The sequence below is a fragment of the Phalacrocorax aristotelis genome, chromosome Z (genome assembly GCF_949628215.1).
Source record: "Phalacrocorax aristotelis chromosome Z, bGulAri2.1, whole genome shotgun sequence".
In the NCBI taxonomy this organism is placed as follows: Eukaryota; Metazoa; Chordata; class Aves; order Suliformes; family Phalacrocoracidae; genus Phalacrocorax; species Phalacrocorax aristotelis.
The window spans coordinates 47036121-47064076 of record NC_134311.1 but is presented as its reverse complement, the minus strand read 5'-3'; the positions used below and the strand labels follow the sequence as shown (position 1 = coordinate 47064076).

Below are 27956 nucleotides of genomic sequence, written 5' to 3'. Positions count from 1 at the left end.
CAAGCATTCTTGCTACCTCTTTTGAATGCTTACATTTTCATTATCACCATCATCCCCAGATGAATCAAGGTCAGTCAAGGATGAAAAACATGGAGCATGACAGCAATCAGCAGAGCAGGGTATTAAAGTTAATAGCAATGGATCTCTGACATGATGGACTGGCAAGGTGCTGCTTTAGAGACAGTTTACCCCTAAGTTTTTTTTTTCTTTTTATACAGTCCTAAACTCACATCCTTCAACAACTGTTCAAAATTTCTCTTCACACTTAAAAAAAATGCCACCCACAAAACATAAGAGGGGGTTCCTTCTATTTGGTTAGTAAAGGAGAAAGACAGTTATAGGAAAGACCGGCATTCCATTAATAATATTTCCTGACACTTCTGGCCAAAGTACTGTATTAAATAGCTTATAAAGCTTTTCCAAATGAACTTTTTAGCTCCATCTGATCTTAGTATATTTGTGCCTCACTTCTTCCTCGTAATTTATATCTGAAGGGATTCTCTGAAATACATTCATTAAACATTCGTAAAACACATACATAAAAAAAGTATGACTAATAATTCTTGTTTTCAGGAATCAAATTTCTAATCGAATTTGAAAACACTGCAGCATGAAGTCGCTGAGCCACAAGCCAAACAAGAAGCACCAGACAGTATTAAACAGCAGATCTTTCTGTGAACTGAATTATTACCTCAGCAATGCTAAGGCATGCTCATTTCATAATCATTCGTTACTCTATTGCTCCTGACACCATATCAGAAGCATGTGGAAAGTAAAAATGAATTGCAGTCACATGTACATCAGCTGAGGTTCTGTTAGCTGGGATACATCCTATCTTTTTGTGAGAAATAAGATTTGCATTTTGAAACAAGACATTTCCTCATACCTGAACATATTTTTAAAGAAGTGCTGGACACTGTCAGATGTGATGCATGTCATTTAAACATACTATCTGTGTAAGACTGCAATATACCTTAGGTTTTTGGTTCCTGGGTATCAATAACATCTTTGATTATTCATATAAACAAAGAGAGGATTTTGCTGGGTAGCACAGCATTTACTGTACTGTCAATCACTGCCATGAAATAACATTCCTTCACTGGGAAAAAAGTTTGGTTTTTAAACACCATCTCTATTGTGTGAATGATGCTTTATAAGTACTAACATCTTTCCATTAAATTGTTACAGAGATACAAAATAAACCCTTGACTTTACCTGTACGAAAGTGAGAGCCGCTTTCTGTAGTAAGCATTCAGCATAGCAGATTTCAGCATGCATTTCCTCTATATAAGAAAGAAAAGTAATTTACTTTCAGCAAATCTATTATCAATATTCTCTTCTTGGAGTCAATGGAAAAAATAAAATGCTGCCAAGAAAAGAAAAAAAATACTGTACCGCTGCTGTTTTGGTAACTGCAGAATAATAGCTGTAACACACAAATCCCAATGGAAGTCTTCTACTTCACTTCTCAGACAAAAACTTTGATCTTGCCAGAGCTGACTCCAGCTTAGGGCAAAAGCTACTTGTCATTCTGGTGGATGATCTCATGTACTTTCCATTGTTCCTAAGTTTAAATATCAGCCTACAGCAACTAGGTCTTCCAACCCTCCTTCCATGTCATAGAAAAAACTTTTACAGATGAATGGTAACACTCACTGTGGATCAGGTTTTTCCTAAGTCCATTACAAACAGGTTTTCATCAAGTATGCTTAACAAACCGAAAGCTCTGGGCAGACTTTGTCTTCATGGAGCACTAAAGTACTTTTGACTCAACACACGTGACATGAGTTACTCTGCACCCATGCTGCAATACCAGCCACATGCACAAGGCTGCTGCATACGTGGTGAATCACAAAAAGGAGATCAGAATTTTCAAAGCCATGAACAATGCACTGATACCATTTCCCAAAACACCTTAGGGCAAAACAGACAGCACAGAACTTGTTAATATATTCAGATTCCAATGCAGTTAATGATAAGGATATATTCCACAGCATCAATGATTCTTAAACTTTTGGGAGCTGTCTTCAGAGAAAAAAAAAAATCAAATCTCTCTTTAGACTTATAATGTGCTGTGAAAGCCATTTCTTTCTTAATTTATGCATGTTCAGAGCCAAAAAAATATTAGGCTGAATACCCTATTTTGAGAAGATTTGCATTCAAATTCAAAAAAACCTGCCATACAGGTGGTTCGTTTGTTTTTTACTGTAAGACACTAGTCAAGTTTTCGAGTTAAGCATATTTGTACACATTGGTAGGGTGTTTTTGAACTTTTTTCACTTCGTTATTTTAATTGTATTACAAACTACTTACCTTCACTCAGCTGATCCACTGACTGTTTAGAAACTAGATTGGACAAGGATTCAACCACTGTGCTTCTCTTCCTGAATCTACATCAGTTGCAATATGGCAGAAAAGAAATGCATGCAGGATGAGTGACATTTCAACACAAACTTGAACTTAATTATTTATAATTCTTAACCATTTCCAGCCACAATTTATAGGCACTCTTAGTAAAGTCATGATTTGCCACCAGCTGCAATTCTTTGAGTAGTCTAATCACTGCTACTGGTATGCATCTAGGTTTCAGAAGCCTATCCAGCCTTGACTGATGTTCTAAGCATACATTTAATCTACTCTAAGTGTAAATAGTTTCCACCCACCAGCTGCAGAGGTGTCTCTGATGTAGGGCAAGTCACTTGAACCAGACAAAGTTTTTTTAAGTACTTTTTTCCGTTTCTTAAATTTGCACTCAGAATTAAAATGAAAAATCAAAAGGCGCTCTGTCTTCAACAGAAATTAAAACATAAATACTTCAGTATTTTATGGAGTTTTATGCCAGATATGATGCCAAAATATTCACATATTTTGCTTTCAATGGATCTCAACTGTCCATGTTATAAATTGCTAGTTTAGTTTAGTATGGCATTCCAAAATGGAATTCATTACTAGCTATAAACAACTGAGCTTTATAAAGAAGCTAAAGAAAAAGTTCTACATTCAGAAAAGCAGTGTACTTTGTAAGACAGGAAGCCATTAATTATAAATACTGAGCATTAGCTTATTGTTTGTTTACACTATTCTGCACATTGAAAAGCGTAGGATCCTGACAACGGGATTATGATACTACAGGTTCACGTAATGCATACAAAAAAACCCCGGTCAATTAAGGCACATGTAGTTCTGGCAATTATTCACCTTTGAGTGTTTGATTGCCTTTATCTTGCATTTTTATGAGTTTTGTGACAGACTAGACCAGAGCACTTATGCATAAAAGTTTGTATCCTGCCGGGATGGAGGGCCTTATTGAAACTATCTTAAGTACAAAGAAGCACCTAATTTTCACACCTACTAAACAATATAGTTCAGATGAAACTGTGAATTGATAGGACACCTGAAAGAGGCAGAAACCGCTGAACCTTTTTTTTCTTCAGGTAGTAGCTGATAGTTTTGCTCTGTTTCCATTTCTTTTGTTTGTCATTGCTAAGGAGGTGATGCTAAATGTCTAAACTAACAACACTTAAAGGTAATTTCTTTGGAGACCATTAATGATAAATTATGGCTTAATCAAAATGACGAACCACCAGTAAAGCAGAATAAAGCACTCATTTCTGTTTTTGTCAGAAGCTTGGTATGCACTTTACCTTTGACAACCCATTTTCTAAGTGTTTAAAAATAAAATAATAAAAGTCACCAATAAATTCTATTTTCTACTCTATTTCATTGTTGTTTGCTTTCATTGTTGTTGCAAGACCAGTAGCAAAATGTTCAGATCATTCTTGATGGGAATAATAGCCCTTTAATTTTAAGGTAAGCTAAACACATTTGTAACAATAATAAAAAAATTGCTTTGATTTTAGAAGAAAGCTCAGTACAAGCTTAATCCTATTAGACTATTGGGTCCACCTTTGAAACAACTTTTTTTAAAAATAATATTTTCATGATGAAAGGGAACATTCAAAATATGAAACTTTCAAGTTCATGATCCCTATGGAAAACAAGAAATCACAGGTGGAAAAGGTCAGTCAGTTCAACCATGTAGTGTCAGCTAATGTGTAGGTCTGCATAGCCAACCAACCATTTAACTAACTGTAGAGGCTATACATGCCCAGACCCAACAAGTCTGTTGTTTCTGCAACACTAGGAAACATATCCTTACCAATAATAATTGGACAGAGAGACTTACTCCATCTTTTCAAATTTAGATCACTATCATACTGACAATAGCCTGCCTTGAAAGTGTACAGACAGCCGGGGTATCTTACAAAGAACACTTAGTGGATTAAGTACCTCATTGCTTGGGCTTACCTTTGGCAGGTTTGCAAAGCTTCTTTCATTGTAGAAATTCCCATTTGTATGTCCTGCGGTTCAAAGGTCATAGCAGCTTGCATAACTAAAATAGTGCTGTACCCAAGGGCATGATACATACTATCCTTAGACCTAGGGCAAACATAAAAATCCTGTGCATTTAAGCAAAACTTCAAATTACAAGACAAATTAAATGCTAGGATACTTGCATTAATTTGTGAAAAGACAGAAGAATAAAGCAGGAAAGTAATGGAGATGAGAACATAACCTAGCAAGTATCATCTTCCACTGGGTGCTACACATCTGCTTCCACAGGATACTGTTGCAGCAAGTCCCAGAAAAGATTTAAACTATGTCAAACATTTGCACTTAATTACATCCCATTTATAGTCCACTGGTGTATCTATTTAATTTAGCTAATTAAGGCTTGACATAAATACATGTTCATCTGCTTTCACTTAACATAAGAAGTAAGGACATCCTTCTAACATTACTACTTGCTCCAAAGACATAAAAATCTGCATTTGTGTCACCGAAAAGTCAGTACACACATGCTCAGTCCTGCATAAAAGGCTACACTGAATCAACTTGGCTTTCACAACATAATTACAGAATTAAAAAAAGTTGTTGTAAAGTCACTAGGAGAGGTCATACACTCAAACCTGCCAGTTGTAGCAGCAGCACTATTGCCAGTGTTATGTCAGGAGAACTCAGCTTTTGTATAACCAAGTTTCAAGAGGTTCAAGCAAATGAAGACTGCATATTCCTCTGGCGGCCTCTTCAGTACTGTACTATCAACGTACTTTTTCCTAATGTCCAGTCTCCACCTCCAAAGCCACAGCTTGTGGTGACTTCCTCTTGTTTTACCATCTGCCACTACAGAGAAGGATGTTGCTGTCTTTCTAACTTCTCCTCAATAGCTCCAGACCACTATTAGATTAATGCCAAAGTATGTTTTCTGTCAAACTAAAACAAACCCAGCCCTCACAATCCTAATGTGTCATATGTTCTAGTCTTCTAGCCATGCTGCGCTAGATCCACTGTTGGATCCTCTCCAGTTTCCTCACCTTTTTCACTTTTGAATACAGAAAACTTTAGCAGAGTCAAGGAAGATAGACCCTTGAGCTAAGTATAGAAATATGAGAAATATATTTAAGAAATATAATTTTATATAATATATAAATATATATTTAAGAAATAACAATATACTGAGAAATTTATTTCTTAAATATATCAACAATTTCCTTAAAATTTTTACATTATTTAAAGTTCTTTCATCAAAATGCTATTTTTCAGTAAAACAATCGGGCTTTTTCTTTTTTAAAGGTGGCTTTTTGTTTTCTTGCTAGGCCAGATCCTCCTTTGCAGATTATCTATCTTCTTTGCAGATATGCTATTAAATAAGCTCAAAGTCTATTAGCTGCCAGGGACTCAAAGCATTCTAAACTCCAAGGTTTTGATATTTTTTCTTCATAGTGAATGTCATTTGAGACAAATACTTCACTGTACATAAACACACTATGGTATGAAACAAAGGGGTTTTTTGTTTCACAAAGCAAAATGAAATATATATTAAATATACAAAACCATTTGGATGATATATATATGCGTGTGTATTTTGTAAAAAATGCATCCCCAGTCCCTGCATGTAGAACAGTATTTTGCAATACTACCCAAAACCAATTTTAGCATACAGAAGTGCAGCTGGGCCTTCTTAAAGCATTGCTCTATTTCAAATAACACCACAATGCTCAGAGAAGAGACCCTGGGTGTAAGTATAGCTAATTTGAAAACGTGGTATTCCTGTCTACCTCCTCTACACTTGAGCTCTTCATACCACTGAAAGCAGACACTTGATATGTGTGTCATCCTCCCAAGGTTTCATTCAACAGTATTCTTCCACCTGTCCATACTACTGACCTAACAAACACCAACCCATCATTCTTAGTCCAGACTTTCTACAACCAAACTGCAGAGTGAGAATTTTACCTTCCTCTACTAACACAAACTAGAGATCCCTCAACATCATACACATCTTTGAGAGACAGACAGAAGAAGAGTAAATAGTATTCAGATCCTAGTCCTAAAGAACAGTAACCCAGATTGCCTCTCCACAAAATCACAGGTAAGATAGGCTTATCTTATTAACCTTTTGGTATTGTTTAGCTCCCTACAACTTCACTGCCATACTTTTCTTCTCAGTGGAGCAAAGGCAATAGGGGAACAGACAGAATTAGTCAGCAGATCAAAAGGTGGGCTTTAAGGGTGAACACAACTGTGACTCAAATGTAATATAAGAAGCAAAAAAACCCCCAGTATTCTGGACTTTTGTTCCAGTTTTGTTGTCTTGTCAAAAGCAGTTCCATTGTATAAATTCCCTGATCAAAGATATATTGGATAAAGTGTTGCTCCCCACTTTCCCCCTCTGCACAAGGAAACACAGCTTCAATGATAAACTCTAACAGAATAAATCAGTGCTTCATTAACAGGTTTTGTGATGGTCTTAAGGAAGAACGAGTGCATAGCTAAAACCTAGAGATACTGAGAAATGCTTTTGGACAAAACGGAATAAATGAAAACTACTACCTTCAGAGGCCTTACATTAATTATCAGCTACCAGATAGCATACTTTACACTATCTGTTTTCAGTAACTTTAGCAAATAACAGGATCTCACCATGGACGAAGTACTTCCAGGGCTTCAGAGAACTTATTGTTTAGAAATAAGTTCAGTGCCATCGAACATTCTTCCAGAGCACACTTGAGATCCATCTTAGATGCCCTAAAAAAGACAGTTTAGTCAAACTGTAAATATAAACACAAAATTAAAAGAATTTTTCCTTATATATCACAGAAGTTCCTTTATAGCCATGTTATTACTCATTTTAAAAATCTAGCTTTACAAAAACAAGTCATATGCTTAACAATTTATCTATGCTACATGGGTGTGCCTTCTTTGCGTATTTAAGTGATGTTTATGGCTTTGTCCTTTTTTTACCAGTCAATATGCAATGGAGTAATTTTTACTGCTAGTTAGGTAATACAAATACTCAAAACTTATCACTGTGTCCAAGCTCGCAGTTCTCTTCATCAGCACAAATGCAGTTTCAGACTCTGTATTCAGATCTGAATCTCGAGAGAGTTAACAAAATAATATTTTCGTCCAAGAAAGCAGTAAACAGACACTCACTCTGTAAACAGCTAGGCCAACAAAAAATCCTGTCAGAAGCCTGCAGCTATGCCAAAAGTTTTTGTTCTTCCTATTTCACGTCAAGTAAAATCCCTTCCACTTGCTTAAGAGGAAGCCATCTAACAAAGCCACTACCGTGGCTAGTTTTGTCTGAAAGATCCAGGAGCACTCACAAATTGCTCCACTGGCAGAACTGGTGACAAACTGGACATTCATGGTAGTAACGAATAGCTAGAAGCTACATAGCCTTCAATATGCACAGCTGGATCTGGGAAAGATAATCTGTCTACCGCTCTAAAACAACAGGTTTAGGTTCTATAATGGGCTTTATCCAAGTAAGGTTAAGCAGTGGTAAGCAACAGATCATGTCAATAATATGAATATTTAAGTGCTGACCAGAAGAGGAGAACCCTGAAGAAGGAATGTAAGAAGAGAAATTACAGAGGGGCACAGCTGCTCTAAATCTGACGGTAACACACACACAAACACAAACCAAGAAAAAGGGAACATGAAAATATGAATGCATTGTTTTTTACACAGAATCTCCAACTTCCCCTATGCTCCTCCTCTCTCCATCACCCAAAAGCTTTAAAAACATTGATTCTGTTTTTTGTACACCTTCTTGGGCAGAAAATAGGGATAAGGCTAGATGACATCCCAAAATTCTTCTTCATCTTTATTTTCTGTCATTTTGTAGTGGCAATACTTGAAAAATTCACCTTCTATAGAAAAATAAAACCTCTAAATCAATACTTGGCAGCTACTAGATATTTGTTACTGAATGTACCAAGACACAAATCTTGCCCTTCATAAAGAAGTAGTGAATTGCCAAACAGTCAAAATCCAGCAGTTTTACCATCAGACTGTTACCAACAACTGTAAATACAATTTAAATACCTTTATCTTCTCCTTTAATGGGATTCAACTTGATTATGACATATGCGATTTTAAGATTTATGTAATTTTGTGTAGCAAAAACCTACAGTTCTTAAAAGAAGAAGCATTTGCATCTGTGATTCAACTGTTACCATTAGCTACTCACTAAGCTTTCACATCATTCAGCTCCACACTCTGCAGGAAAGGTCATATTCTCAATGCAACCTACAGTCCTGATCTCCACCTGTCCAACAAAAGTACCACTGTCACACCAGCAGAGAAGGGGCACCATGGCGGTCCAGTCAACCAGAACAAGTGATATCAGGAAAGCAGCTGCCTCTTTTCCCATGTGTGTTGGGTTACTTCCAGCCCATCACACCACAGGTTTCATCCCAATTTCTAGTCCTACGTAAGGGCCTGGGGAACAAGCACCGCAATGCGGCCCACATTTGCCCTACTGTATAGGATGTAAGTACAGGAACCAAAGTCCTTATTAGCCTGTACTGATTAGTACCATATGGCTACTGGAAAGCCAGTCTGCTACATCTATGTCCTTTTCATTGCTGGCCTATGTCATCAGTTACATACTATCCCATTGCCACTATCAGTTAATGTTCTCTCACTTCTATACCCTTAATCTAGATATCTAAATTGCCTTCCAATTTTCTTAAAGGAATTTCAGGGAAGTTATTGTACAGCAAGTTTACTTAGGTTTATGTATAAATACACGAGCCCCAATACCAAATAAAAATCCTTCAGATAAAGCAACAGCAGTATCTTTTCTCCTGCTGCGGGGACACAAAAAGGAAGTCAGCATTTTATTGTTTACATACCACTCTTCATGCCCTTCACTGCACTGGAAAGTATAGAACATAAAGGTACAGTTTATAACTCAGGCTACACTGGCTAATATTTCTTAACCTGTTGTCTAGACATTCATTTTATAAAAGGTAGTTCCATTAATTACAGGAATACATTATTATATTTTATTTTTGTTCAGAAAGCTTTAAATTCTTGTAACACTTCAGTTAAAGTACTCTCATAGCTAAGTTTACTGGCAAAGTAGATATAGAACTTCACACTAAATCTGCGCAACTGGTTAAAGGTTTCCCATTAACAATTATCAGAAATAAGTACAATTAAGATCCTGCACTTCTTACTTCGTAAAAGAGAATTAAAATGTTTATCAAAACAAATATGAAGAAAGTAATTTTATTTTAGTGCATTCAGACTCTGAATATGTAAACAAATCTGTCCAAATAAAAATATTTATACAAGCAGGAGAGAAATGTACTTGTTTCATGTCCTCCTCAAATGTCTTAAATAGTACACCCTCCAAAGAACCGCATCAAGAAATAAAAAAAAAAAAGACTCACAATGACTGAAAGCTTTGTAGAACACTCAGTTTTATCAGCTGATTTCATGAATACCATCTGTTAACAAATCAAAGAACTAATTTTTAGCTAGATTTAGAGGCTGTTTTTTTTCTGCTACAAAAGCAAGGACCCAAGTTAGTCCCTCAACAACATGACATCATCACCATTGTGTGTTCCCATGTTTCTATATCCTCATTTCACATTTGATTTTTAGGAAACTACATTTCACTCGGTCCACGCCTGATTAGATCACACATTCCATTTTCTCCACCTTTCCTGATAGGAAAAATGGCTAGTTGCTTTCAATTAATTTCTCAAGAAGGAAAAAAAAGGGGGGGGGGTATTTTCTAAATACCAAATTTGCAATGACTGTCTTAAAAAAAAATCCAGTAATCAAAGTTGAGATCTACCAGATGACAAGAAGGGGTTCCCACTCTCTTTTACTTGCACACCACAACTATTTTGTGACGACCATTGAAGCGCTACCCTCTTCCATGTGTTTTCCAATACAAATCCTGGTGGCCATATTAAGTGGGGGTGGTGGGGAATTAAAAAAAAAAATCTTCAAAAATTGCAGAGGACAGATGGACCTTCTGGTCCCCTCCCCTCACAGCATGTTTGCTAATTATGAGGTGGGCCAGGAACTCTGTGAATGATTGGAACAGACAAACCCAACATGAGGTGATGATCTGCTACACACAGGAGTAACTATGAACAGTCACCTGAAGTAAGAGAGGGAGAAGACCCACAGGTGACAGATGTATAATCACATAGTTCATGAAAGAACCCGAAGGAAGGTGGATCATTCACAACTGCCAGTAATTTAACAACCAATCCCTACTTTATTCACTTAAGTCGTAAAATACTAGGGTTCAGCCTGGAAAGGGTAGGAAAGTTTCCTAGACTTCATGTGGAAAGTAACAGCAAATAAAATAAGTATTACAGTATCCCACTGCTGTACCTTTTTTCTGAATGCGAGCATCAAGATGCAAGAGCAATGTTCTATTCCCACTGCTTCACCAGGCCTCATCTTAGTGAAAAGAAACAAATTTTCTGTATTTGTATGATGTAAACATGCACACTTCCTACCCTGCAGTCAGCAACTGTTGGAATTTCATTTGGAAGGAAGATCTAATCTTTGTTTTGTATAACATAGCCATGGACATGCTGCCTTTTTAGCTGTTACTGGAGATACCATTAGCCATCAGGCTCCCAAACACCATCATACCACCAACTCTAGCGTCACCAGGGTATTTACCAATATTTGTAAAATGATCCCATAAACAAGGTTCCTTAAAACAACAGAGCCCTGGCACCCTGTAAAAACTATCTTTTCCTATTAAATGGTTAAGCAGCAGATCTCTCCAGCACATAGCTGTCATGTTTTTTTCCTGTGTTACAGGCTAGTTCCTGCGCTGCTGACTTCATGTAACCAAAGCCTGCAGACAATGGAAACAGTATTCCTTATGTCAATACATTTACTGTTCCTTCTATCAAGCAAAGTTATGAAATTATTCTCCCACTTCAGATATAAAACTTGGGAAGTCAGTTTTCTCAGACTCTTATTTCTGATAGGTGAATCATATCCTCTACCAAAGAGACTCACTTCTGTTTAATTACTCGTCACACATATTTTCTACTGTTTTCCTACGTTCTGCAGCAGAGGAACACAACCAGAAGGAATCACTCCAACTCAGACCATAACTTGACACCAGAGAGGTTGGAAGAAAGGAGCATACTGATTCAGAAGCAATTTGGCTGTCTTCGCTGGCAGACAAGGAATATTTCTATGCAGCAGCTCAGAAAGAGTATGTACCTCCTCTTCTCCTTAAACATCACAAACCAATTTCTGCAACAAGTTAGCAGACTGATGAACAGTTCAATGAGCAATGCTGACTCACACTCTGATTCATGTTGTTCTCCTTCTGACTCAGTCTTGTTTCAACAAACTCATTTTTTCCCCTACCTCCACATACAGTTTCCTAGAATTGACAGAAACTTAACACATTTTATCACCTCAGATGAGTATATGCTTCAATTTATTCTGGAGTAGATTAAATTAACACTACTTCAGTGAAATCACTATGGATTTTACACCCAGTGAATACAGTTCACTTCTAAATGAAAAGAGGAAAAAGAAAAGTGTGCTATATTGGGGGTTAACACAAAGGTAACAATGGCACATTACAAGGAGAATAAAATACCACTGTGTTACCTTCTAGGTACTTTAAAGATAACTTCAAATGCTTTGTGTTGTGAAAAGGTTTCTTCTCAGTACTATTTCAAACTTCTTTTATGAAAAAAAGAATAAGTGTTTTGAGTTCCAGCAATAGGTTATGTATCTTGGGCTTGGTGTTGAGTTACTCATGAAACTGTTCCAGCACAGTGGGGGTATACTGTCATAGAATCATGGAATCATAGAACGGTTTGGGTTGGAAGGGATCTTTAGAGGTCATCTAGTCCAACCTCCCTGCAGTGAGCAGGGACACCTCCAAATAGATCAGGTTGCTCAGAGCCCCGTCCAACCTGACCTGGAATGTTTCTAGGCATGGGGCATCTATTACCTCTCCAGGCAACCTGTTCCAATGTTTCACCACCCTCATTGTTAAAAATTTCTTCCTTATATCCAGCCTAAAGAAATCTACCCTCCTTCAGTTTAAAACCATTACCCCTTGTCCTGGCACAACAGGCCTTGCTAAAAAGATTGTCCCCATCTTTCCTATAGTCCCCCTTTAAGTACTGAAAGGCTGCAATAAGGTCTTCCCAGAGCCTTCTCAAGGCTGAACACCTCAACTCTCTCAGGCTGTCCTCATAGAAGAGGTGCTCCAAAACCTCAGATCATTTTTGTGGTTCTCCTCTGGACCCACTCCAATAGGTCCATGTCCTTCTTGTGCTGAAGGCTCCAGAGCTGGATGCAGCACTCCAGGTGGGGTTACACCAGAGCGAAGTAGAGGAACAGAATCATCTCTCTTGACTTGCTGGCCACGCTTCCTTTGATGCAGCCCAAGATATGGCTGGCCTTCTGAGCTGCAAGAGCACATTGTTGGCTCATGTCCAGCTTTTCCTCCACCAGTACCCGCAAGTCCTTCTCTGTAGGGCTGCTCTCAATCCCTTCATCCCTCAGCCTCTACTGATATCAGGGGTTGCCCCAACCCAGGTGGAGGACCTTGCACTTGGCCTTGTTGAATCTCATGAGATTCTCACAGGCCCACCTCTCCAGCTTGTCCAGGTCTCGTTGGATGACATCCTATCCTTCTGGTGTGCCAACTGCACCGCTCAGCTTGGTGTCACCTACAAACTTGCTGAGGGTGGGCATGATCCCACTAAGTCATTGATGAAAATATTAAACAGCACTGGTCCCAGTACAGACCCCTGAGGGACACCACTTGGCACCAGTCTCCATGTGGACATCAAGCTGTTGACCACTGGCCTCTGGATGTGACCATCCAACCAATTAACCACTGAACAGTCCACCAATCAAATCCATATCTCTCCAATTTAGAGAGAAGGATGCTGGGGGGGGGGGGTGTTGAAGGCTTTACAAAAGTCCAGACAGAATCCATTGCTTCTCCCTTGTCCACTGATATAGTCACTCCATCACAGAAAGCCACTAGATTGGTCAGGCAGGACTTGCCCTTGGTGAAGCAATGCTGGCTGTCTCAAATCACCTCCCTGTCCTCCATATGCTTTAGCATAGCTTCTAGGAGGATCTCCTCCATGATCTTCCCAGGCACAGAGGTGAGGCTGACAGGTTGGTAGTTCCCAGCTCCTTTCTACTTTTTTTAAAGATGAGCACAATGTTTCCCTTTTTCCAGTCCCCAGGGACTTCACCTGACCGCCATGACTTTTCAAATATCATGGAGAGTGGCTTGACAGCTACCTCAGCCAATTCCCTCAGGACTCTGGGATGCATCTCATTACATCCCATAGAATTGTTTATGTTCAGGTTCCTCAGGTGGTCACAAACCTGATCTTCCCTTACAGCGGGAGTGGCTTTACCCCTGTGGTCCCCATCTTGTAGGCCATCAACTCAAGAGGGGTGAGGAGAGAGGTTATCAAAGAAGACTGAGGCAAAAAAGTTGAGTACCTCAGTCTTCTCCTCGTCTGTTGATACTGGGTCACCAGTCTTGTTCATTGGGGTGGGGAGTACACTTTCTTTAACCTTTCTTCTCTGGTTGACGTACCTGTAGAAGCCATTTTTGTTATTCTTTGCATCCCTTGCCAAACAAGCTCCAGCCACGCCTTGGCCCTCCTGGCCCCATCCCTACACAACCAGGCAGCGTCCATATGCTATTCCTGGGATACCTGTCTCTGCTTCCACTGCCTGTGCAGTTCCTTCTTGCTCTTTAGTTTGACCAGCATGTCTCAAGTCAGCCATGTTGGTCTCTTCCCTTGCTTCCCTGCTTTCTTACACCAGGGAACTGAGAGCTCTTGTGCTCTATGGAAAGCATCCTTAAAGATCTGCCAGCTCTGTTCTGCTCCCTTTTCCCTGAGGACCGTTTCCCAGCATGTCCTTCTGACTAACTCCTTGAACAGCTGGAATGTTGCTTTCCTTAAATTTAGGGCCCTGACTATACCTCTTGCTTTTACTGTACCCCTCAGGAGCATGAACTCCACCAATGCGTGATCACTGCAGCCCAGACTGCCTCCAATCTTGATGTCACCGATGAGCTCACTTGCATTGGTGACCATAAGCTCAAGCATTGCACCCCCTTGGGTAGGGTTGTCTATTACCTAGAATTAATCTTAACAAGTTATCCTCAACTCATTCTAGAATCTCCTGGATTGACTACAGCTCTCTCTGCTACTTTTCCAACAGATGTCAGGGTGGTTGAAGTCCCCCAGTAGGACAAGAGCCTGCAAGCGCAAAGCCTTCCAGAGTTGGAGGAAGACGGCTTTGTCAGTAGGCTCCCCTTGATCAGGCAGCCTGTAGAGGACACCAACCACAAGGTTCCCTTTGTTGCCTCTGTCTCCGATTCTTACCCATAAGCTTTTGACCTGCTGTGGTTATTCTTCAGGGCCATCTCTTCACACTGTATCAATTTCTTTATGTAGAGGGCAACGCCTCCATCCCTCCTTCCCCACCCATCCCTTCTGAACAGCCTGGAGCCACATTCCAGTGATGGGATTTGCCTCACCGAGTTTCAGTAACGGCAGTCGGGTCATAGCTTTCTAGCAGCACGGTAGCTTCCTACTCCTCCTGTTTGTTTCCCATACCACGTGTGTTTGTGTAGAGGCATTTCATCTGGGCTGTGGGCTGTGTCGCCTTCTTAGTAGAACACCACTTGATTCCCTTGAGGTGTTCCATGGGAGTTTCCTTGCTGGCTCCTACCACCTCAGGAGCCCCCTGCTCATCTCCACAACACTTTGACTGTGCTGCAGTGTCCCCAGCACACCTCTGGGCAACAAGTTGAGGGATCATCCTAACAACCCATCCCTCTAACCATTGTGTATCGTCCCGCAGCCTGTCACAGGCAAGCCTGCTACATTCCCCCTCCCCCGTTGCCTCTAGTTTAAAGCCCTGTCAATAAGCCCTACAAGATCCTGAGCAAAGACCCTCTTTCCCCTTTGAAAAAGGTGGCTCCCATTTGATGCCAGCAATCCTAGTGCTGTGTTGGCCATCCCATTATCAAAAAGCCCCAAGTTGTGCTGGTGACACCAGCCACGGAGCCATGTGTTAATAGATTGGGTCCACCTGTTCCTTCCAACATCACTGCCCACAACTGGAAGGAGGGAGGAAAAAACCTGTGTCCCAGATTCCCTCACTAACCGTCCCAAGGCCCTGAAGTCTCTTTTAATCACCCTTGGGCTACGTACTGCAACTTCATAACCACCCCCAGGGAAGAGCAGTAACGGGTAGTAGTCCGAGGGCCATACCAGGCTAGCAAGTTTCCTAGTGACATCTCTAACGCAGACTCCTGTTCCCCTCAGAAGGGAGTCTCCTTCAACTATCAACCATTACGATCCCTATGATCCTTATGTCCATAAGGAAGTTATTAGCAGCTTTAAGTTGATTCTTCTAATCAGCTACTTGGAGCTGTGATAGAAACAAAGAATAAGAATACTGACTTGAAAACCCTGAGATGTATTGGAATATTCACTATTAGGAGACAGTCCTCAGGATGTACACAAAGCAAGAGCATTACTAATTTAAAAGGTCAAAACAGTTTACAGCTTATTGAGCCACTTTCCTTTTTCCCTATAGTTAATTTAAAAGTGAGCATAACTACTAGCCTAAAACAAATTAAAAACGTTATTGCTCTAGTGTTTAAAAAATGTATTTCAACATGTAGTGAGTTATGTAGTAACACATCTGTCCACACCAGGGCTCAGCGTAAGAGCATTCCTGGAAGGCAGTTTATATATCTAGAGTTAAGTATAAACTTGGTACATGCCACTGTCTCTGTATCTGCAGGAAATTCAGTAAACTTTTAATACAATCACCCCTGCTGCAGTGATCTACCACTGCTTCTCTTGAAAGGGTATTCAGGAGCTACAAATAGGAGAATTGCAGAAAAGTTTACACCTTTACTCTGTGTTTGACACATTTTAAATCATATATTTGGGACCGAGTTCCACATCACTTCATTAATGTTAGCTGGACTTAAATGTGCAAGCAGTACTTTGTATGAAGAGGGATTGCAGAATTTAGTTTTTGAAATTCTAAAACCATTTCTTGGCTCATTTCAACACAGCCAAAATAATCCGCCTCATCTGGTAAACAACATCTAATTGCCAGCAACTTGGTTTTTACAGCTACTGTTCTCCCTAACAAGACTCTCAACTGGGCTACAGTTACTAAAAATATTTGAAGTTATTAGTGGGAGCAAAGCAATACTTCAAGGGAAGGAAACCACAAAAATTTGAAACTAGCAATAGCAATTTAGTTTTAAGATACCCACATTAAGATGCACATGACACAAAAAAAGGACTGAAAATAAGGTCTTCTAAAAATTGGGCGTATACAGGGAGAATGCTGTTTTGATGATAAGGATCAAGAAAACAAGATGCAAAAAATCTAAAAGAAAACTTCCCAGGAAATAAGTACTTTAGCAAAAAAGTGACCCTTAACGTTTAAAGAAGCTTCATCAAATGAAGAATCTTTTAGAGGCATTTGTTTCCTCAAACTCAAATGAAAACCATTCTGGCGTCAACCACAGTATCAACAAGTAAGGCAGCAAGAAACTATCATCCATAGCACTCTTCTGAAGTAACATATATGCAGGCATCTGCTAGAGTATTTACTGCCAAGGTAATGATGGCAAAACAGCATTAAAGTATATTTTTCTCAGGCAGTTCTTGTCCTCTGCAGCAAGCTGGCAAGTCAAACAGTCCTAATATACTGTCAAAATCTCGTACTCACTGTTGCTATTCAGAATATTTCTATATTTGCTGAAGTAGATCTTTTCCTTTGTAGTGATGAATACCTTCAATTAGAGAACTTGATATTTAACTGTTTATGTTTTGCCACGTCAAAAAGAGTTAACTATCTTGTCATGAGTCTTAAATAGCCAGTGCATGATATGAGGAGCTGATCATCACTAGAACCTACTCAATAGCTCCTTTTTCTTGGCTAGGAGGCTCAGGGTATTTTTGAACGCTGCTCTACTTTAAGTGTATTGATCCCTTCTAATGTCCAAGAACAGTGGTGATTCTGATGGTTTTTAGCTGATGGGATTCCTCTTCCCCTCCCTCCCTTATTGAGGGGACTACTGCGCAGGTACACCCTTCTTCCGCATAAGTGGCACTGAGCTCAGTGCTGATAAGTACTGCCATGCATACTTAGCATAAAGTAAACTGAAGCCTTCAAACAGAGTCCTGCGGGGGCTCGAACCTACTGTCTCCCTGGAAGCCTTTCTCCCAGCCAAGATCAAAAGCTGTACTCAAACTACAGTATCAAAAGGTCACAGTTTACAGCTCACACAGGTACCATTAAATCATCACTTCATGTTCACATCTTGCGTGGCTTTACATGCCAAAATACACTTGATATCCTCTTGGCTGGTCTTACTATTTACCAAAGACCCAAAACATTTAACAAGTGCCACCACCACATCACCAGTCACTTGTTAAACTCAAATGACCGACACTTTGTGTTACTGCAGCACAAAGATTTTCTGTCCCTGGCATCCTTCTTTTTGCTGGATTTTTAATTTTGAACTATGCCTCAGATATGCAGAGGCATAGAAGAAGACATTCTGTCCTGCCACTAGAACAAGGATAATTCCATTCTTAATTCTGCAGTATTGAACAGTCATACTTAAGAATGAGGAAACCGGTAATGAACAGGTTCTTTGCTCTTGATCCCATCCAGTTATTTTCTATTCAAGCATAGGAAGTCCTGTAGTAGTCTACTACTACTCCTCTCTCTTCAGTCTCAGTGAAGGGAAAACACAGTCATCCTTTGCTGTGACAGAGACCCTTCTTCCTGCCTAGCCCTATAAAATAACAATACAAACCCCAGAATTCTTATTTCCTTCAATTATTTTATCCTTCACCAATGTATGCCAATTTTTCTTGTGATTCAACACCTTGCCTCTATATGCTGTCAGATTCTTCTGGTAAGCTTTAAGCAGAAAAGGCTAACTAGCGTCTCTGTCCATGCATAACAGAGAAGAAATATGTCTCCCTTGCCTGTTTAAGGGAACATCACTGAACTTTGATCCTTAGTACCTATTTAATTTTCCTCCAAATAGATGGTGGTCTCCTATCTCTACGAAATGTTTCCAGGATTGCTTATCTCCTTATGAATATTTTTGAATGTTTATGTCCATAAAAAAATATATTATAGAACTGCATTAGGTCTTCTTTTTATATGTGCAGCTGGCAACTGCAAAGATTTGCAATGTCAAGTAGGAATTGTTTTCACATTAACAGTAATCCATGTGTATCCATTGTATCTGAGCAAGCATACAGAAAACTCAGCTATTAGTTCTGCTATCTGGAAATCTCTCTTCAAATAATTTTCTTCATCTTTTGAAAGCACAGTATTCCTCACCATTGAGTTAACCATTTGAGAAGAAAAATCTTTTTCATCCTATCCGTCTCATCCATCACTCACATCAGCCAACAGTATTACTTCACTCTTCTGCTTAGTGATACGCCAAAATCTAGTTTGGATCATTTCCTAAGGGACAATGTCGTTTGCTGTCACTTTTATCAATCCTTTGCACAGGCACCAAGTTGCAACACAGGTATAAATCTTATCAGATAAACAGTGAGACACTTTGTAGGAGTACTACCCACATACTACAGAGCAGCAGGTGGCATCACTCCGCATTACAAATACCCACCAACAAAGCAAAGGCTAGCATAAAATAAGCTTCTTGCCGAATCGTACTGAGATATTCTGTTGGGTCTACATTTTATGTTCAGGATAGTCTAGTGAAGGGTGGTTGAAGGCTTACATGGTCCTTGGTAGTACAATCCATAGATTTACATATAGTGAACATTAGGAAATGTTCGTAAAAGCAAAGACAGTAGCTTTCTAGTTAGGCTAAATCTTCTTATTACAAGGGACTACTCCTAAAACTCACCAGTGGGACTTCCGTTTGGTTTGGTTTTGTTTTAAAATAAACACAAGCAGAGATGCACCACTTCCAGGAATAATTTCTGTATCAAGTTTGAATCTAAGGAACCTTCATGAAAGCAGAGCATGTATCATTCTCTCTCAGAACCCCTGACCTGAGTAAGAAATTGCACACACCCCACATCCCACAGGATGCTAGTGCTGGCACATGTCTTGCAGTATCTTGGTGGCTGAGTAGAGGATTCAGGCTCTGAAAAAGCAAGGTGCATCAGGCAAGCCTCCATGAGGCTGGATTTTCTTCTTCTATCTGTATGCATGCTATACATTCCTTCCATCTGGAGAACAATTCAGACAGGTAGAATCAAACTGATTAACCTTTCTCACATTTAGGTGTTCCCTGAAGCTGACAAATTAAAGCATGTTAAAGCCTTTATATTAAAGGGATCACAGTGTTCTTAAATTGCCAATCACTTCCAATTTATGAACAAAAAGGATGCTTAACCAAATGTGTTAGTTTAAAAATAATCACGGAAAGGTATAAGACCATGTGATTAACAATTTTTTCTATTGTAAACAGAAAACTTTCTGCAAACTTCACCATTTCCTCTAAACCCCAGACTTTAACACCACTTATAATCACACAACAGAAAAATCTTAAGCCATAATCCTATAAGTTTGAAATTATTTCCAATTTACATAAATCACTTCCTATCCTAGGCTATTATCTTTAATGTAGAAAGTCTATAAACTACAGATACCTGATCAGTATAGTTAAACACTAACTTTTTTTACCCATACAGTAAATCCACTGGTCATAGTTTACCTCCACAGCAAATTCTGCATTCATTATGCACACATTCCTTTTTATAAGAAACATAAATAAGTAAAATTTTGTAGTTTGCATATTATGGGGAAATGTTAGCAGCTTATGGGAAGCATTGAAAAAAAATTTCATGCTGATGCAACACAGACTTTATTCCTCTGAAGGCGTAGTAACTTCACTGTTTCAGAACTTCACCAACGCATGCTGTAGTCTGTGTGCTAAACATTCATTTAAGGAAACCCAACTGGCAGCAAAACTATCCAGTGCTGTGCTAGCCAGATTTGAAAACAGGCAGAAGTTACTCTAAAAGCCTACTATATTACAATCCATTCAACAACAGGCAGTTTTTTAAAAAACAAACAAGAAGAAACATAAAACCCCACCCAAAACCATGCAACAGACACGCCCCCCCCAACAACAGCCATTTAGTTTAAATGATATTAGTCTACATAGCCTGGGATTTTGGCAAAACTGTTAGGGTAACATACTTATTTTCACTTTTCCCTCTCTTGGGACTTTCTTGTACACTATATTTAAAAATGACGTTCTATAGCAGACAAACAGCGTTGTACTTACCCAAGTCCTTCCTGAGTACTACATTTCACTAGAATTTTGGAGACACCTATCCACCCACAGAACTGGTAACAGCAGAGGATAGAAATGCCATGCTACGAGTTCAGTTCAGTGAGGTTGAACCTCCCTTCTCAATGCTACCCGACTACGAGATAGCAGCATTTAGTCAGTTATTTGTATCAGTGAATTGCTGGATTGCTGTCTCAATACCAAGGGATCTGCCTGTACCATCCTTTGCATGATCAAGCAATCTCATCACTAGGGCATTTTCCTTTTCTTTATAGCATTGGGTTTGGGGGGATTTTGTTTATTGTTGGGTTTGGGTTTTTTGTTTTATTTTGTTCTTAAATTCTTTATTCTCCCTCGTCTAACAGCTGTGGCAAACGCTGATGCAGGCAAAAAGATGAAACAGTAGCTAGCTGATATTACACATCTGTACACATAATAAAAAGAAAGCATCAAAAACTTCGTTTTTCAAAAGGAACAGCTACAGAAAAGGAGTCAGAGCTGTCAGAAAGAGAGTAAGAAGAGGTAACTGTTGGGGGGAAGAGGCAGTTGCCCCTGCTGAAAATCAACAATTATCAAAATGAAATGCATGAAAATGAGGCGAGAACGACTTTAAAGTTTTTATCTCTACCTTAGCATTGTTGAAAAAAGTTCAAACTGACAGCTTTTCATAGACTACTGGAATATCACTACGAGACTATTTTAACTGATCAATTACTATACCTTACTAGGCACATGTAATCTAAGGACGAGGCAGCCAGAAGGCAGATAAAGCTCTGTTCCTCACAGATCAGAAGTTGGGGGAGGGGAGCTGCTGGCATTTTAGGAAGGTTGTTTGCTCTCTCTTCCATTTTAGAAAAGCAAGTTCTAATTTTAGCTCTTCTAAACTTCAGATACATATTTAGCTACAGGAGACAACTGTTTTATTTTAGGAATTATTACTGCTCAGAGCAGTAGAAATATTTGTAATACTGACTTATGAATGGAATGTATTTAAAAACCCTCAAATGCACCAAAAACTTTATATACAAGCAAAAAATCCTTCTTAAAAGCCTCATCGGACCTTAAATTTTAAAAGTTGGGCCACCACCTGTCAGGAGACAGATAATATTTCTTTCCTTTACATTTTGTATGAGTCTTACTTGTGATCTCGAACTTTGGGGTCATGGACAGGACTGTTTTTGTTCTAGTTAGAAAGCATCCCAGCACCTACGGTGCTGCTGCATGATAATCTGGTACTGGAATACAAGAAAGTGGTCAAAAGGTTTTGCTTCCAAACATTTACTTTATGTCCATGACTGGGGAGGGCAGGGAGGGGTGATGAGATAAAGAAAGCTTCCTGATTTATTTTTTTACTGAAAACATGGATTTGCTTATCTATATATTTATTTCCAATGCAGTATCTGAACACCACAAGAAAATACTGATTGTTGTATCCTCACATACTATTACTGCTCTACAGATGCAACAAAGTGATTGAATAAGCACAAAAGAAGAAAACCAAGGCAAAGTTGGTCATCTGCTTGAGTCTCAGGTGCCACAGGAAATACTGCCAAAACTAAACTCATCGTACTGGCTGACCAGCACCTGCCATTGCCAACATTGCTGTCCCCTCCTCTGAAAAACACAAAAAGACACGCTACATTTCCAGCCACTTTTTTTCTTAACAAAAAAACCAAACCAAACCCCTCCCCCGTCCTCCCCTTTCCTCCCCAGAAAAAAAAAAAAAAAAAACACACAAAAAAAACCACCACAACAACCAACCCACACCAAAAAAACCTACACATGGGCATTCACAAATGTTTCAGGTTTGGACTGACTATTAATCAGATTCAGTACGCCAACAATCACTTTATTGCAAGTCAGGTGTTTTTACAGCCTGAGGGGAGAAAAGAAATACCAGCATCTGACACCAAGTTCTTTAAGTTCAACAGGGAATTGCCTTGCACATGCACAATAAGACGCAAATTTTCCGTAATGAATCAGCCATATTGTGGGATCAAACACACATGACAACTTCCTGGGCTACTATTTACCCACATGAATATGCACATACAGTTTATCTGATCACTGAAATGATTGTGAAATAATCCTTCTCAAGCCTATCAAGTTACTCCTGCATCACTTTGACACAGCACTGCAAAATACATGTAATCCAGTCAGCAAAACAATCAGATCACAGGTATTTAGAACTGACCGTAGTTTGACAGAAGGGAAAGAAAACACAAAGCAGTGTCAGTGTTGGTTTGCAGGTATAAGAAAAAAATCTGCTTTACACCGTTCTGCTGGACACTAATGGAAATGCACAGCACTACAAAAGGTTATTATCAGATTTATTAATAGAACTCAGTGGTTCAATGGCATTTTTAGATGTATGTTTTAACATGAGATCTTTGCAAGTAAACTAACAATTTACTATGTTTCAATACCCCTTATCAGACTAATAGTTTATAACAAATAATCCAGCTGAGGTCAATACAGGCAATACTGTGTACAAAAAAGAGCACCTGAATATGCCAGAGAGCAATACTGCCAAAACTTAATATACATCATGGAGATACAGATAGAGGTTCACCAACAACACCACCATCCCCACCCACAGAAAATTAATCTGTTCAACGTTTCCCTTGGAAAGTAGGTCTAAATAATACTTGCTGACAAGAAAATAGGTTGAAGAAGATCCTCCTAAAAGAGCTATCATATATACATAATAATGACAGCTTACTGACAGTTTTACACAAAACAAATAAAAATGCCACTTATCATGCTATAGAAAAAACAAGAAATAAATAATGCAGCAAGCAGGACATCAGATAAAGCCAGATGTTTATGGGACTAACACTGCGTCACATAAATGCTGGCTCAGTTCCAAAGAGAAAATTAGGACAGTGTGATCCTAGTAAGACACTTCCTAAACTTCAAAGCAATTTATGGGAATTTATTACACAGTGAACTTACAGTTAATGTTGGAGACCTTAAATTACTAATGTCTCTAAAAACACACTGTATCATACTTAACATTTAGTACTTAGAAAGCACAGAACTGCATCCCATGAAATAAATAAGTCAAAAATTATATAACCTCAAATAGTTAAATCAGCACAGCTACCAAGAGTAGAAGACATAAACTGATAAAATAACTACAAGGCTGACACAGTCCTTAAATTACCACATTTTAAAGAACAGCATCCCAAAATACACACCGTGCAGTGTTCTACAACCTACAGCATCTGAGCTGATTAAGCACTGACATCAGCAGAGAAGCTTCTGCTCTCCAAAATCATTGCTCACCACTGCAAAGTGCAGAGGAAAAACAATTATTTCATAAACCCCTTGTGAATATATCATTTTACTCTCTTCTTCAAGGAAATGCATCTAAAAAAATTTTTTTTGTAGTTTAAGTGTTCAACATACCTGACAAAGTAAATTTTTACTGATAAAACCCTGTAAATCTGACTACCATATTCATGATTTCAGGAGCTAGTAGGCAGGAATAATATACTTACAGGATTAATTCAGTTAACTTCAGGTACGTAAATATAGTCCTTATGCAAAAACGAGCGCTGCTTCTTTCACTCTGCTCTTTTTCCACTGCACACACACACACACAAAAAAAAAAAACCCCACAGAAGAAAAGCGTAAAAAGAAAATGGATTCTGTTCTATTTCTCAATATCCATGAGGTTTTATTAATGAGTTATCAAGCAAAAAGAATAAAAGGATAAAAGTTCACAAGCCAGCAGCTGGCATCACAGGCACTCTCCATAGCCAAATTCAAAAGAAACGTCAGTTGGAGTGGCAGCAGCTACAGTCAACGCTGGAAGCTGATGCCTCTGCAGGAAAAGGATGCTGGGAGATTTTCCCAATCTGTGCTGCAGCCTAATTCTAATCCATCACTCCTAACTGCAAGGAGAAAATGGAGACATGAGAAATGCAAAGTGATTTATATTTCAAGGCAAAAAGGGAGTTACCTCAGTATTTCCTGAATAAAAGAGATGCTACAATTAAAGTCAGACAGAAAAGTATACTAATGCAACTGCAGTAAAAAAAAAGATCAAACGTACAAGAGTTGGTAGCAAGCAGCACTGAAGAAAACGAACTAGCTCACATTTGATTTTCTTTATTTGACAGTACTCAAACAAATCAACATTTTTTTTTTCTTAACCCTTTGACATTTTTTCCCCAGAAATCCAAATATTTAGCTAGAGTTCCATGACCAAAATAATAGCACAGAGATGCAGCTAATGAACAGTTGTCTTCATGACTATCAGCAGCAGTAGGAGAAAGCAGCAGTCAGAAGCAAAACAGCTGCGACAGAGACAGTTTCATCCCTTTGGTCTAATCTCTCCAGATTAGATACACAAAAGCTCAGCACATAGGAGCTAAGCAGCAGAAAATTAAACTATGTCCTCCACTGTTACCTCCAGAAAGTAATCTTTAAAGCTCTACCTCCTGAGCTAAAAGCACCTATTCCTAGCTATATTTACTGTCATGAACGGAGATTTACTCACAAAAATGCCTCAAAGAAAGCCTCTACAACACAATGCAGGAAACTATAGATTTGCATTCCCTCATTTCAGATGGGTGCTAAGTAATAAAAGCAGTAATACTTCAAACCAAACTATTTAAAGAATTTCCTTTTGAAAACACAAGTAAGAATGCAGCATGCTAGGAATGAGTTGCTTCCTAGAACACCTGAGTTGTTTCCTAAACACCTGAGGAAACCGTGAGCTATGATAAGACAGGCTTTACAGGACAGAGATACGATGGACAGCTTTAACTTATGGACAAAACCACCTTTAAAATCAGGATGTTTCTACCTCTTCCCTGAAATTGTGCCTGACAGCGTTAGAGACCAAGGAGTTCACCTCACAACTTGGAAGCACTGCTGATGTGTAACTACCCCTTAATATATTAACGTTATTTGGGGCAGGGGAAGTCGAAGTGCCAGGATTTCTCTCACGTGGAATCAAGGTTGAGCAGCCACATGAAAATCGACTCAGTTCACACAAAAAACATACAGTGTTCTGTCTTTAACTCAGCAGAAGTTGCAGACAGTCCACACTTGACGCCTCAGAAAGTATTTCCCAAAAAAAGCTGAGAAAGCGTCAGGAGCACACTTCCGCAAAACGCACAAAAGCAAGCTTTCTGTCTGCAAACATCAACACACCCTCAAAAGACTTTCCCTGGAAAATAACTATAGGAAAACCCACTAACACACACTCAAGCCACCTTACACTCAAAATGGTTTCTGAGACAGTTTTCAATTATTGGAGAGGGCGGGGGGAGAAACCCACCAACAAAACATGCAAAAACAACATTAAAGACCAGAGAGGTTTTTTTGGTTGTTTAATAATTTAAAGCAAGGAATGTGGCAAATCTGGTTTTCAAGCCATTTTCCCTAAGAACAAAAAAGATCCTCCTTCTCAATATCTGAGCAAGTCATAGCCTACGAGTTTTCTTTTTTTAATCTACAAGTCATTTTCTTATCTAAAGTACTAATGACTTAAAGATTGTACTACCAATTGTACATTACGAGCCTACATCCCTTTCGAAGTTGCTGAATTTATTTGGAGAAGGCAAATCTTTAGCTGCATGACTGCAAACAGCATTCTTTCGGGTTTTTTCCCAGTCTTTCGAAAGCACAGGATAAACAATATCCTGAAAGAAATTTAAAGCAAGAAAACACAGATGTGATTAGTAGATCATGCATTCCACCACAAGACTGAGATTCCAATATGATAATTAATATATTCCAGAAGTCTCCAGGAATACCCACCCCAAATATATTATGTGAGTTTACTGCCATGGTGTTAATTTATTTTTCATGGAAGAGCAAGGCACAAGCAGCGATTCAAACATTTAGGCTCAATTAAGACAACTTTTGGTGAACACTGAATCACAGAATAACAGGCTGTGGTATCTTTCTGTGCACCAGCCTTTCAGTGGAAGCTTGCAGGAGAGTAGTATGGTGTGAAAGAGCAGTACTGTGTAGCACATCTCTGAGATGTTCTGTTTGGGTTTTTCTCCTCCCCACCCACCTTGTTTTTTCCCCTCCTTGCTTTCTAAGAAACTATGGATAGCCGTGGAATTGCACATTTCAAAGTCCACAGGAGATACCAATATAAAAATTTACATAGCATGGCCTGAAGAGTTCTACTCAAATATAAACACACAGAGAAATCTTACACCAAAGGCAAAAGGTCTAGTTGCAATAAATATGGAAGAGTTAGGAATGATATAATTATTGCCCACTCAAAACACCTCAGACATAAACAATTTATAATCCAAGAACTGTTTGGGGTAGAGAAGGATTAGTGAGATTAGGCTGGTCTCACTACTGCTGTTCCAAATCTTGAGACTGAAAATATGAAGTAGCTACTGTGTCATATTTATGTAGCTATGAAAATATTATCTCCTGCATACAAAAATCACCTTAACTGGACTTTTTTTTCCCCCTTGACCTTGAGGATTTATTATCAAAGAAAATAAATCTTTCATAATTTAAATCATCACAGCTGTTTCTCACCACTTTAAGACAATGTCAGAATTTGAGTTCAAACTCATGGAGACAAACACTGTTCTTAGTTTTTAGCTCCCTGAAATCTACTCAGAATTTAGGGCCATTTCCTCAGCTGTTCAATTTCATTCACTGATAAAACACACACATGTGCAGGTATAACTGAAATCTTAACTACACTTCTGAGATTACAAGGATAACCTGTTCTAACTTCCTTAAACACTTCTGGCCCTTAATCTGTCACCCCAGTAATACCACACAGAGCTGCTTTGGTAGGATCAAGGATTAACAGTATCCAGCTTTCGGTAGGAAAAGAAAATGCAAAAGAGGAATGATAATATAGCAATGAAATATGCCTGTTCCTGCTCAAATTGACAAAGACAGAAAATCCTAAGATTTCCATTATTCATCAAAAATCATCTGTCTGCTTTTCTACAAAATTCTGGCTTCCACTGCTTCACTTTTTCATTTTTTAAACATGTTTAAATGAGCTCTCGCTATCTTTCCACTGATACCATAACTCAGGGTCTGGAATCAGAAATTTCTGTACACAGAGTGGACCATGAAGACTTCCTCTGCATATGAACTGTTTGCAGCAGTCAGGCAGACTACTGCGTTTTTTAGCAAAGGCAACTACAAAGCGTCCTCTATAAACATATGCAGGCAGCTACAGTAATACAGTTAGACTAAATGTTGTTATTCACTTGCATAAGCCTCTGATAATGGCATGGTAACTGAAAACACCCTCTTGCCTTTA

General features: G+C 38.9%; 1 protein-coding gene across 5 annotated transcripts in view; it reads right to left on the bottom strand.

Moving 5' to 3' along the window:
- The window catches only part of TTC39B (tetratricopeptide repeat domain 39B), an 86482-nt gene that overhangs the window by 18244 nt on the left and 40282 nt on the right, over positions 1-27956 (bottom strand). For all 5 annotated transcript variants that reach the window (XM_075078185.1, XM_075078191.1, XM_075078189.1 and 2 more), the window contains exons 3-6: positions 6985-7089; positions 4309-4440; positions 2314-2390; positions 1216-1283 (exon numbers count right to left, since the gene is read on the bottom strand). In XM_075078185.1, the coding sequence (XP_074934286.1) occupies positions 1216-1283; positions 2314-2390; positions 4309-4440; positions 6985-7089 (382 nt within the window). The remainder of the gene's footprint in view (positions 1-1215; positions 1284-2313; positions 2391-4308; positions 4441-6984; positions 7090-27956) is intronic.